The following is a 13,548-nucleotide window of genomic DNA, read 5'->3' on the forward strand; positions in this document are numbered from 1 at the left end:
CCACCTTCCCAGGGGATGCAGTACAACCTGGTGTATTTAATCAGTTAGGGGTAGGCAACCTCTGGCACAGGTGCCAGAGTATGGCACTTGAAGACATTTTGCTTGGCACACGTGCCTCGGGGTGGATGGCGGGGAAGGGGCCGGGGCTACGTGACAACAGCAAGGACTGGGCCCCTCATGGATCCTCCGTCATTCACCCCTGGCACACCAACATCTTACAAGTTGAAGTTGTGGGTGTTTTCAGCACTCTGCCCAAAAATGTTGCTGACCCCTAAAAATGTGCTGGTTCAAGGTATTATCCAAAAACTGCCTATGGCTGAGATACTTTTGAAGCATCCAGAGAGCAGAGCAAGGAACACCCCTGGCAATAGCGCCCAGAACACTGCCTATGAGCCTGGCCCTGACCGTATTTAACAATCTACTTCCTTTCCTTCCAGTGGCAGGACACTAACAGTCACCTTATCCCTTGTGGATAGTCAAAGGGTGGTTTTGATGTTTCAAGTAGTTATGTGTGAAGGGTTTCCCAGAGCTTTTAATAGATTAGACCAGCACCTGTCTAGGATGGTTTAGATAGGGATGATCCTGCCTTGAGCAGAGGGTTGGACTACACCTGAGGTCCCTTCCAACCCTACTTGCCTATGATTTTACAATCCTCAACTCCCGCATCTTCCACAAGAGCCAGGTGCATTCAGCATTTGGTAGGATTGAGCCCATATTAAAGAAAGTAAAAAAAATCCTGAGTCTGTTATGATTTTCAAACACTGGTTCAGTCATTGAAATCATTCCTCGTGTGGACCTAGTGAATAAGACTCTCTCTCTAGTACATTCACAGGCAGCTCATCACACCTGCTCAGTTTTCAAAATTCAGGCTAGGATGGCTAGTTTTGATTGGACATGTACCCTCCTGTGATATTGCTTATGTTCACTGATTGAATGAACATCATTAGAGAATTAGGTTTCTAGGGGGAACAGTCATTACATGGTCAAAATCTGCTTTCCATAAGATCCCTTGGATTTGCCTCCAATGTGTTTTTTTCTGCAAACACTGTTGCTGGCAAACTCCCTCGCTCACATACTCACCGTTGGCAAGCACAGCAGCCCTCCTGCACATCTCCCCATGGCTGGAGGAGACAATGGGGCTCTCCTCACTCTTTCCCCGGTCCCACAGTCTCCTGATCCTCCTGCTGAACTAACGAGCACCGTAACGCTTAAAGCTGACATCTAAATGGCCAAGCAGAAGGCAGGGTAGATTTGCACCTCCTAGATGAACTCCATCAGAGCTATATAGCATGAGATTTTGTGATCGTCAGGTGCTGTGATAGTCATCCTTAGGCTTCTCAGTCAATACGTTGTTGGGATACGAATGGGGACACTTCACATCTCCCAAAGCAGAAGGGTCAGATTCAATCCTGGCATGAGCAGTTATACCTCCACATTGTATCTGCCTGCCTCCAGACTCGACTCAGGCAGGCAGCCCCCATGGAGAAGGCTTTTCATCATGCACCGTTTGGGCTAGATACTCTTCTGAAGAGGAAGCTTCTTTCTGTCAAAACCGATCGGACCACTTGAGAAGCATAGCTGGTGCCCCGATGCCCGTTCAGCCAGACTCCTGCCTTGTCCTGATGAGCTACCTTCACTAATGAAACCCTTGTCTGCCACCTGGCATGAAGGACCTGGCTGCAAGTCATGACTTAGGCAGAAATATGTCATTAGGCAGCTGTTCTATTTCGGCCTCAGGCCCCTGGGCGCAAGCAGTTGAGTTTGTTAGATGCCCTATAAGGAGAAGAAAGGGAAGGAGAATTCCCCAAGAAACAGGGCATAAACCGATCACCCCTGAGGGACATGAGCTTTGGCCAATTGAGTTTCAACGCTGCGGCCAGCTGAGCTTGTGGATCTTAAATGGGCTGGCTTCTTTTTAAAAATAGTGCTGGCTCAGGCCAAAAGGATGGCTATAAAAGAAGCTGGCCAGCCCCTTGTAAACACGCGGCGTTTTTCAGCATCGTCTCTGGTAGGTACTTGCTGTGCGTGGTTCTTGGGAGGGAGCGAGGTGGGAAGCTCTGCAGGAAATCATATACCTGTGTTGGGCAGGGATTGGAAACAGAGGCAGAAAGGGGCGGCATGATAGCTGGTTGTATGAAGAAGGAGCTACGTGTGTATCCTAGCCAGTACAGATTCGCTTGCATTTGAAGTCGGGCAGCCTTGACTTCACCAAGAGTTTTAAAGTGGTGTGATCCTTTGAGAACCAACCCTAACATCCTGGAGTTCAGGGAAGGCTGATGTAGAGAGAGAAAGAAAGCAAGAGCAATGAACCTGCTTGACATTGCAGTTGTTTGTTAATAATGAGTTTAACGCAAAGCAGGAAGTACCCTGTGGTGCTCAGACCAGAGGAAGGTATGGCAGGGCTTTGGGGCCGCCTGGCCGCGTGCTCATCGGGTGACTTTAGGCAAGACATTTGTTTATTGGTTTTCAAAATACCTGCTCCTGGGTCCCCATAGGAGACACGGTTGGGTGGCTGCAGGGTGACCTGAGCAGCCGCAGCTCCCGTTAGCTGTGGAAAGAAAGGCACATGGTGAGAAAAATCAGATGGTCAGCTGCCTCTTGCTGGACTCTGTAAAATGGAGGCATCCCAAATGGATGGGCGCTTCTGAAGATTTTCCATGCCCCAGTTTCCCCATCAGTAAAAGGCCCCACAAAGGGGCAGTGAGGCTTAATGAGTTAAAGGTTTGTAAAGGGCCAGGAGATGCTCAGAGCAGCAGCTGTGTGTGAAGGAAGTGGAAACTACCATACTTTTATTTATACATGCATTTCCCAGGGGGAGGGGGAGTGTAACATAGCTAGTAATATACCAATCTGCTTTAGAGGGGGAGGATCCTATTCTGTTTCCCTTGCTCACATTCAGTGTTGACTGAGCCCCAGGTGGGTAAATGAAGGGGAGGGGAAGGGAATTGCTCCACGTGAGTAAGGGAGAGCAAAATCGTGTCCTAAAGAAGCCCCGTAAATCTCAGCCTAACAGCAATAGCCAGGGCTGCAGATTCAGCTACTGGGAGAAAAAGGGAAAATGTCCCTTGACCCTACTCCAGGTAACCTCTCAGACTCCTTTATCTTGGATGGGCTACGTGGGAATTTGAAGAGTAAAAATTCTTCTTCCAGAGTCTCTGGGGAAACGTGTCCCATCCATCGCTCACTGCAGTCACTGGAGTTATACCATGACTTCATTTGGCTCCATGATAGCCTTTGGGGGTTGAAGGCTCTGCTCCACCGTCTCTGGCCCGTATGGTTTTTTTTAGACCATCAAGGTCTTGAGAAGATGGTGGAGAAATGGAGCTCCCCAGTGGGACCGAGAGCAGGATAGCTCTGCAGCCCAGTGCCGGCTATTCTGAGAGGTTGCAACCCAAGCGGTGTCTGCAACAACTGGCAAACAGTCACCTGCCTGTCCCCACGGGACCTTCCCCGTCAGTCAAGCCTGACTAACCACACAGCTCATGCTGCTGAGATGAATGCTGGAGCCAAACGCTGCTTGGGGCTGCCGGCAATGAGGCTGAAGAAATAGAAAGCAGAACAGAATAGAAAGCAGAACAGAATTGGGGGTCGGACTCGATGATCTATTGAGGTCCCTTCCGACCCTAACATCTATGAATCTATGAATAGCGCCACAAAAGAGAAATATGATTGTAGTTTAGGTAGGCAACATGGGTAACAACAGCAGGGAAGACATCAGCCAGGCCATGTACCTACCCATGCCCCTGGCGGGCTGGTACTTGGGTTGCTAGCACACCCAGGGGCCCCTGCTGCCACATCTTTACTGATAGTGTCACCAGGGCTAATTAAACTAAAGCTAGTTCTTGTCTGTCTACGTGTACTCCAAGCACACCTTCCTTTTGCTGTATAGACACAGCCTCGGTCTTTCCTGATAAGAAGGTTCATGTTTGGGTTGCATCTGCAGGAGATCCGGCAAGGAGAGCGCAGGCCAGGCTTTGTGCCGCCTGCCTTACTCTGGCCACAGGAGTAAGTGAGCCGTTCGGGGATGATAGTCACTGATGACAGAAGCCCAGGGCCACACAGAGTCTCTGAGATGTTCAGCACATTGGAGACACCCTCACCTCCTCCTGTCCCACAAGTTGTCCTCCTATGGCCCTAATAGGATTCACTCAGAGATATTGGTGGCCAACATGGCAAAGGATAGGGCTTCAGGATTTCTCTTTGTGTTTCTTACTGTATTTTGGGCTCTTCCCCCCTTCTTTTTCTCAGCTTTGAGGGAAGCCCCTGTCCTCATCTCTTTGTCCTTCCGACTTCACCTGCTGCCTGCCCTAAAGCAAAGATGCCTGGTGCGTATAAAGGAGAGTGTGGGGACGATGTGGACCCCATGCCATTCCTGGCTCCTACTGAAAAAGAGAAGATCGAGGCCATGAACAAGCCCTATGACATCAAGAAGTCATGCTGGGTGAAGGATGAAAAGGAGGGTTTTATCGCCGGTGAGATCCAGTCAGACGCGGGTGAGCAAGTCACTGTGAAGACTGTGACCAACCAGGTAAGTCTGGTGTGATGAACTTGACAAGGGGGTGACAGCAACTCCTGGCCTGCTACTGCTGTGAATTTTGCAGGTGCTTTTCCAGGGTAAGCCTCTTGATTTCAGGGAGCCATTTCTTACTCATTTAGGTTAGGTTAAGACTGACATTAGTAGAAGTCAGTCATATCCTTCTGGACGGGAGGGAGCGGGACTGAGAATTTAGTGCTTAAGAGGACTAGTCATGAAGCCAGTTGGGATACAGGTGGGAGGAAGAGACACAGTCACTGGTGAAGGTTTGTAGGATTGGGCTCTTCATCGGCAGAGCAGTTGGTGACCCCTGGACTGCCTGGAGGTGATTACGGCTGCTCCCACCCAACCCTGAAAGCCACAGTGAGTGCACAGCCGGGTCTCTGTTCCTCCATGGGAAGGAAACACGGTCACCCTCCAAGTTTACTTCATAGATTAGGATGTCTCGGTGCTGGAGCTGGCAGCTCAGGAGACTGAAGCCCGCTATCCCTGAGGGACCCAGGGCTCAGAAAGCAGCAGTTCAAGTTTCCTCCTCATTGCTGTGCCTGATCTGGATGGAGAACCGGTAGGGATAAAGCACAGTCCGATGGCATTGGCCATTTCATGTCTGGAGTCCCTCTAAGATGGCTAATAAAGCAGTGTTGGCAGGGCAGAAAGGGACTGAGATGTGGATACACGTCCCTTGGGACTGTTAGAGTTTTCTCACATGGGCCAACAAACCCCCTTCAGAGGGTAACATCTTCAGTGGCTTCTGAAAGGTTAGATTCAATCCATTGACCTAGCAGAGAAAGGTTATTGGTACCATCCCCTAGTTACATGAGCATTAGTCCTCTCACCCTGAAGGACACAGTCGGCGTCTCTGATGGAAGGTGTGTAGATACTAGCCGCACTGACGTGGTGTTCCTCTCACCCCACAGACCGTCACCATGAAGAAGGATAATGTCCAGCAGATGAACCCACCCAAGTTCTACCAGATCAGTGACATGGCCAACATGACCTTCTTGAATGAGGCCAGCGTCTTGGACAACCTGCGTCAGCGTTATGTCCAAATGAGAATCTATGTGAGTGGAGCGGGCAGAGGTGACAGCTGGGCGGTGTGCAGTGATTACAGAAACAGTAGCTGAGTCCAGTGCAGAGAGCCAGATTGAAATCTTAAAATGAGTATGGTACAATCGGGTGTAACTTTAGTCTTCCAGCATTACCCCAGATTCAACCCCTTCTCTCTGGTTGCTTGTCTCTCATCTGGTTAAAGCAAATAGCTAAGTGTCAGGATGCCTGGTTGTCATCCCGACCCTGTGTCTCAAGCCATTCACCTCACTCTGCCTGTTGCCCACCTGGAAAATAGAGATAATGACCTATCAGCATTTTTAGTATGAATTGCAGCACCTCACACACTGTCCGTGACCAAGGCTTGTAGGTGTTACAGTAACAACCACAATTATTATCCTTATTATTTTTATTATACCTTTCACTCAAGTTCTCAAAAAGCTTTACAACCACAACAATAACGATGATGGTGATGATGACAACAACCATGCTTGTGCAGCTAAAGGGCATTTTGGGATCCTGGAGTAAAAGATGCTATCTGGATCTATTATATTATTTGACTTTTGAGACAGCTGGAGTGTCACCAGAGACAGCTCAGTACCAAGCTCCGTGTTTCCAACTGTCCCAATGATGATGCCTCTTTGCAAAATATGACCTGAATGTTATTTGAAGAAATATGGTGAAAATCACCTTACTTAAATAATAACAGGGCCCCAAGCAGCAATGTTTGCAAGTGGGTGGGAAGGGAACCTGGCTGCTTTTCCTTGCTGTGGGGAAGGAGTTTGTTGGCCAATGGCAGCCAGGCCCCTTGTGAAGATTTCTGCTTCTGAGCACAAAGCCACGGTTGTTTCTATGTTGTCCCTGCCAAGTGCAGGATGATTTATTTACTCTCTCTCCCCCCAGACCTACTCCGGTTTGTTCTGTGTGACTATCAACCCCTACAAGTGGCTGCCCATCTACGGAGCCCGGGTTGCCCAGATGTACAAGGGCAGGAAGCGTACAGAGATGCCTCCTCACCTGTTCTCCATCTCTGACAATGCCTACCATGACATGCTCATGGGTGAGTGCTAAGGACAAGCTGACTCCTCTGCTTCTATCTTCACCACCCGGTGTTTGCTTTCGTTCATGCTGATGTCAGCAAAGTGACCCTTGACTTATTGGAAGCCAAATATAGCCCCCTGGATAATGCCTTCTTCCCATTGCTCCAGCCACCTCCACTTTGCAGAGTGGCTCCTCTCCTGATGCTAGTCAACCCTACTCATTCTCACCTTCCTGGCTCTGCACAGCTTGCACGCCTGCTCATGTCTGCATTTGTCCTTCCTCTCAAGCTGTCCTCGCTCCACTCAACCTGTTGTCCTGCATGATGCTGTCCTCTCTGTGCTTGGCATGATGATGGTGATCACCCTCTTTCAGCTCGCAGGACTCCCCGTGTAAAACTCACCCTGCTTGTGTAGCCTTTCCTCTGCTGACCTAACCATAGCCTGGGCAATACCCATTGTCCCTCAGGGCCCTTTATCATCGCTCTTCCTAAGTGTATCTACCCTGAGATCTCTTCTTGAGTGTGCGGTTCTAAGCCTTGAAGAGGGAAGCATTGAAAGATGCTGCCAAGTTGGGCTTCCCTGGCATGGGAGAGACCAACCAGATCCCCGCTGGCACTGATCCTAGGGGACTGGACCTCTGGAGAGCTTTCTGCATGGCTGATAGGAAAAAAAAGAGAAAGTGTCCTGCAGATGGTCCCCTCCTCCCTGCCAAGACCCATGGTCATAAGCTTCCCTCTGTGGTTGGAGAAGGAAGAGACCGTGGTGTGGAGGAGGTAGAAAGGAGCTGTCCCCAAGTCCAGATCACGTTCAAACTGCACAGGATTTCCTTTGCTCCTATGGGAATCTGAAAACCTTTATTAACACCCACTTTGTCCTGTTTGTTGCTTCTCCACAGACCGTGAGAACCAGTCTATGCTGATTACGTGAGTATTTCTTCAGGGTATTGTTCATCCCTTTGTCCCCAGGGAGCAGGAGAAAAGGCAACAGGGGAGGCAGGCAGTGAGCAAGAGGGCAGAATGAGGGGGGGATGTCATCCGGTGCAGGTCAGGATGGCCCAGTCCTGTTCCCTTCTTTTCATCTGCTCCCTTCTCATGCACAGATCTGGGAGCTCCTTGGTACAGTTCAGCACGCATCAATTTTGCATGAGTGTAAGGCAGAGCAGAACCAGTTCACATACATTTTGCAGGTAGCTGTCCCCAGAGGGTTTTACCCACAGCCACTACCTTCAGTTTCTTCCGGCTAGCATTGGAGAAAGCAAGAGCTCAGCTCCCGCCTGAGAGCAAGTGCAGCTCTCCTGGTGCATGCAAACCATTGCTTGCTTTTGATCGTTTCTTTTTTTCCCCCCAGCACCTAATGGTTTTCCTTGTTCGTTTTACTTAGTGGAGAATCCGGTGCCGGCAAGACTGAGAACACGAAAAAGGTCATTCAGTACTTTGCCAACATCGGCGGCACTGGCAAACAGTCTGCCGACGGGAAGGTAAGGCTCCCTGACAGCAAGCGAGAGCGCAGGCATCCTGGCTGCAGCTACCCCTCCGCCATCCTGAGTCGAGGAGCTTGCGGGAAGAGCATGGCTGTCACGAATAATGTGTTTAGTGCTTTGATGATTTTGATCTCCCGCTTCTCTTTGTACAGGGGTCCCTGGAAGATCAAATCATCCAGGCTAATCCTGTTCTGGAAGCCTTTGGAAATGCCAAAACTACCAGGAACAACAATTCCTCGCGTTTCGTAAGTGCTGGATTCTGCTGCCTTCAGTTCTGTTTTGATGGCAATTCCGTTATGATTTATAAGTGCTCGCAAAGGGGAAAAAAATCCCTCTAGGAATAATAATGATGTATACAGCACACCGCATTTTCAGACAGTAGCATGTGTTCACTACTATTCTACATCCAGCTATATGGCTTCCAGCTTCCTGAAGGAAGCACGTAAATAGAATGTAACACTCAGAAACATATGCATCCAGATTAAAAAACCACCAGACTAGTGACCTCTAGCACTTAAATAGTGTCTTTAAAATACTTTGCTAATACTACCAAATGAACCCATAGTTTGTCCCATGAGACAGGAAATTACCATGAAGGCCTTGTACCTATAGGAAAATTTATGTACACAATGATTCAGGAAAGCAGGAAGCCTGTGCTCACATCCCCCAGAAATCACTGTCTGAAATATGTGTGAAATACTTTCATGAATGAGGGCCCCAGAGAGTTGTCCAAAGTGTCAAAGCAGGTGCGTGAAAGAGATCCCAGTAGAGATGGGCAAAATGTTCCAGGCAAAACTTTGGATAAGTGAAAAATGCAAATCCGGTGACATCAAATCTTGCCAAAACCGGCTGACTTTGCTGATTGGGTTTAAAAAATTAGAACATTTCTAAACATCCAATTTGGCTATTTTCCAAATAAAATGCTCTGACTTTTCACAGTGAAACGATGTTTTCTTTCAACTTTGGTAATAAAACCAAAACTTGTCAAAATGAAACGTGAACAACCCAACATGTGTGGGGTTTTTTAACTTTTACTCTTTTAATGTCACCAAAAACCCCTGAAATGTTTTATTTTCATGCTGAATTGCAATCGGCTTTCAAATTTTTTCAAGGTCCCATAAACTAAAAGATAGGGGTTGTTAATGGCTTTTCCTAACTCCCAGTCCTTTGGCCTGTGACATATTCACTGTTATCTAATATTGTAACAACAGGAAGATTTCTTTAAGTGCTGCTAAAACGTTCAAGATCAACGGGCCTTTTTTTAATAGATTTGATCTTTGAAAAGATTAAATTTCCTCTCGCTGACGTGCAAACTTGCCCCCGAAGGCATGGCTTTGTGTCCCCTGTGAATACTCTGACTCTCTCAGTTATTTGCTGTTTTTCTACAGATACTGCAATCTTGGTGAACTGACTCATCTTTCATTTTCTTATCTAGGGCAAGTTTATCCGAATCCACTTTGGTACCACAGGCAAACTGGCTGGGGCTGACATTGAGAGCTGTAAGTAGCCACATTATTCTTTTCATTTAGTTCAGTATGGGTCTGTCCAAAGCCCATTGGAGTGAGTGGAAAAATTCCTACTGAGAGCAGACATTGTCTATACCTGTATTATGTTGGCCATACTCGGATCTCAGTCACAGATGTGCAAATATGGAGCTAACGCTTGATTTTGATGGATTTGTCCTGATGAAGATAAAACCACAATCTGGTCCCTGGTAAAAGACATCCATTCTAGGTGGTGATGATTTATTTACTGGTTCTGGAAATGCCCACAGGGCATTAGCCACTGTACAGACACATCAAAGGCATGGTCCCAGCCCTAAACATCTTTATGTTTTGGACATGGTCCCACATCTTCCTCCAGCCATGCTGCTGTAATACAATGGCATCTTTGTAGCATAGTTAGGATCCTAAAAATAACTGTAGGGAAGATGCATTGTTCTAGGTTTGCACCTGTGCATTTAAAACTAATCTGAGAATCATGGATCCTAGCTCTCATAGTCCGGAGACCCCAGCATGTTTCCTGTCAAGACACTTTCCAGGAGAAAAGCAGGACAGAAAGGAAACATAGGGGCTGCCAATGTGTAGCAAGGGATTCCCAGTTGCCTGCTATTTTCAATTTATCCATGTTCTGCTGCATTCACCCATGTGGTCGTTGAGGGTCTCAGAGGAAAGAGCTGCAGCTTCCTCGACTGTTGAGCAGTGCAAAGTGCTCCTTCCTCCAACCCCTGCTCTGCAAAGGGGTTCATTTCCTGCCTTTGCTTCACTCACACACTGCAGCCTCCCTAGCTCTGACCAAGGGATCAGGGATCAGACTTCATGTCAGTGGGAAACAGCACCATCAGGCCAGTAGACTAGGACCTTTGGGTGTGGGAAATCTTTTTTGTGGCTCTTCTTTGGAAGGAAGAGCAGCTCAGGGAGAGGTTATAGGTTAACCTTAGAGGCAATATACTGATATGTCATAACATGTCTAGAAATCCTGCAGGACTATGGAGCAGTTCTCTGTCTGGAGTTTCGGAGATCTCTCTGGAAATCTCTCCCTGGGCCTGCCACTGACTTATAACCTGGGATAGGTGCCTGTGTCCCTGGCCTCCATTTCACCCCTTTGCAGAATGATGATAAAACCTTGTCCCAGCCAGATCACTGTGATGCTCCTAAAGTGCATGGAGAGCCTCAGCCAAAGGGTACTATAGAAGTGCAAAGTATCAGGATTATTCCTACACTAAATGATGGGTGTCAAGCAGGGAAAGACTTTGCTTCCAGAGGGTATCTACTATTAATGAGATCCTGGCTTCACTGTGATCGACAGCAAAACTTCCGTTGACATAAATGGAGCCGAGACACCACTCCTTTCACCTACAGCTTCAGCTTTAACCTGGGCCTGGATTTACCCTCTTTATTTCAGATCTCCTAGAGAAGTCCCGTGTCATTTCCCAGCAGGCAGCCGAGAGGGGCTATCACATCTTCTACCAGATCCTCTCCAAAAAGAGGCCTGAACTTATTGGTATGGCTTTTTCTGATTGTATCCACTGCTCTTCATTCAGGCTCCCCTGATACATCCTTTGTTTCCAGAACAAGGGATGTGTTCACCAGAGCCTTGCTAATCAGTGAGCAGGCTATCTCAGAGGGGGATTTCTTAATGAAGAAACTAAGGAGAGGGAGGGGGGACTTGTTAGGGAGCTCTGCTCAGCCAGGCCCCCCAAGTTGTGCTTCCCATCCTTTAACCCCCACCGCTTTTTGGTCTAAGGTGCACTGATGGGTCTTGGTTGCTTTGGGCAGGTTTAGTGCTAAAGTAAGGTTTACCACCTTCAGCCTGAAAGGAGTAACTGCTGGAACACATAGATGTCTTACTTCTTCAGATGAGAACCACTGAGGTTTTCAGTGCTCCCATTTATTTGAATGGGTGCCTGAAAATCTAACTCCTAAAGGGAGCTATGTACAACCATTGGCCCAGCACAGGTACTATTAGGTAACTGTGCTGATGGCAAGGTCATGGCATGTAATCTCTTCCTTACTTGCCTCTCTCTGCAGAAATGTTGCTTCTGGTGCCTGATCCTAACCATTACCACTGGATTTGTCAAGGGGTAACCACTGTAGACAACATGGATGATGGGGAGGAGCTGATGTGCACAGATGTAAGTCCTCTGAAGAAACATAAATGATGGCAAACACATGGCGAAACACGGTGCTATCATGGCTCTCTCTAGAAATAAGGCGCAGCTATGTTGTGCATCAAGGGTTAACACCACTTGCATGGGCAGCGTTGGGACCCTGGCCTCCGGGGGAAAACTGAGTGGATTTAAATGAAATGCCTAAGATATTCAGACCCCTGAAGGGGATCTTGTTGCTAATGGGAGCTTCCAGCAATGTTAAATGGGGGGGAGGGAGGAAAGTGGAGAGAGGGGTTGAAAACCTCAGCCAGGCTGTCACATTTAAGTCAGGGTGTGACGTTGTTCAGATGACTTCTGCCATGGAGCTGATCTCAGTCGGCTGTGAAATCACGTTAGATTCAGAGTAAGAGGCAGCTTCAGTCCTGCTGCTTATGTTGCAGATTTAAAGAGTCCTTCCTGTGCATCTTCTCCCCCTTTGCCAGGTGGCCTTCGATGTTCTGGGCTTCAGTTCAGAAGAGAAGCATGGTGTCTACAAGCTGACTGGAGGCATCATGCACTTTGGCAACATGAAGTTCAAACAGAAGCCAAGAGAGGAGCAGGCAGAGGTAGACTCCACCGAGGGTAGGTTGTGGTCTCTGTGTTCAGTCAAAGACAACAACCAACAGAATACTGGCTCTGAAAATTCGGCCCAGTCAGTGAGATCAGAGACAAGCTGCTGAGGCCAGAGCTCATTTCCAGAAGGCAAAAATTCACTTTAAGTGGCAGGCTGCAGCTGCACATGCAAACGGAGCAGATGTGCGGTCAAGAGTCAGAACTGGTCTGCACAGAAGAGGCACCAGGTTGCCAGCTAAGCACTTCTTGTAGTCACAGCCCAGCATGGCATAATGCCTCCTGGAGCTCACAGGCACGCAGAGGCAGAGAAGTTGCTGGAGGCCACCTCTACTGGCTGTGTGCTATGTTCTCCTCTCCAACAGGGCAGGCCACTCTGCTGGCCCATACTTACCTGGCAGGGGAAACACCATGTATCTGGGTTCAAGAAGGCTGTTTTCCTTATACATTCCCGGGGATAACTGTTCTTCTGGCCTGGTTTAGTACCCACCAAGGTGTTGGGACTTAAAGCCCACCTTATGGACATGGGAGGCTCCTCCCTAGCTTGTTCCTGTGGCCGTATGGCTGAGGGCAGACAAAACTTGGGGACATCCGAACCCCAAGCCTGCATGTAGGATGCCGGCCAAAAGACTTTGGAAATATCTGAAGCCCCTGGTGGGGGTGGAGGATGATTGCCGGTTGTAGGGCCACTGACGGTTCTGGACTGATTCATGGATTTGGGCTTGATTTGGCTGATTTGGCTTGGAACATGAAAAATGTCTTTAAAAAAATTGTGGGGAGACACCTCTTGTGGGTTAAGATCAAGTGCAGGGAGTATCTGAAGTCCTGGACTTAAGAGTCTGGGATGAAGGATGCTTGCCTGATATCTGGAGGCATCTGAACCCCAAGACCTCCGGGCTTGGGCCTGCATGTAGGATGCCTGCCAATGGATTTGAGAGTATCTGAAGTCCCAGGGTGATAGGTCTGGGACAGAGGATGCTCGCCGGTTGTAGCACCATATGTGGTGTCTAGAATGATTGAGTTCTGCCTGCTCAATTGTATGGTTTTTGGAACAACTGAGTTCTGCTCAATCAATATGATTTGGAACTGATTTAGCTAATTAGACCTGAAACACTAAATATATTATTAAAAAAAAAATAGTGGGGAGACAGAAGTGTTGCCCTGCCCCCTCAGATCCATTCTGGAGTGCCACCGTCACCACAAGACTTCAGGGAAGAGGAAGGGCTTG

At 48.2% G+C, this 13,548-nt stretch overlaps 1 protein-coding gene across 1 annotated transcript in view; it reads left to right on the forward strand.

Annotated features, from left to right (window-relative positions):
• Window positions 1-4,318: 4,318 nt before the first annotated feature.
• The window catches only part of LOC102571382 (myosin-16), a 41,652-nt gene continuing 32,422 nt past the window's right edge, over window positions 4,319-13,548 (forward strand). Inside the window, exons 1-10 of the mRNA XM_014604303.3 lie at window positions 4,319-4,528; window positions 5,452-5,595; window positions 6,485-6,641; window positions 7,517-7,544; window positions 8,002-8,098; window positions 8,254-8,346; window positions 9,537-9,600; window positions 11,006-11,104; window positions 11,632-11,735; window positions 12,194-12,332. Coding sequence (XP_014459789.1) covers window positions 4,319-4,528; window positions 5,452-5,595; window positions 6,485-6,641; window positions 7,517-7,544; window positions 8,002-8,098; window positions 8,254-8,346; window positions 9,537-9,600; window positions 11,006-11,104; window positions 11,632-11,735; window positions 12,194-12,332 — 1,135 coding nt within the window. The remainder of the gene's footprint in view (window positions 4,529-5,451; window positions 5,596-6,484; window positions 6,642-7,516; window positions 7,545-8,001; window positions 8,099-8,253; window positions 8,347-9,536; window positions 9,601-11,005; window positions 11,105-11,631; window positions 11,736-12,193; window positions 12,333-13,548) is intronic.

Source organism: Alligator mississippiensis, chromosome 13 (assembly GCF_030867095.1).
Source record: "Alligator mississippiensis isolate rAllMis1 chromosome 13, rAllMis1, whole genome shotgun sequence".
NCBI lineage: Eukaryota > Metazoa > Chordata > Crocodylia > Alligatoridae > Alligator > Alligator mississippiensis.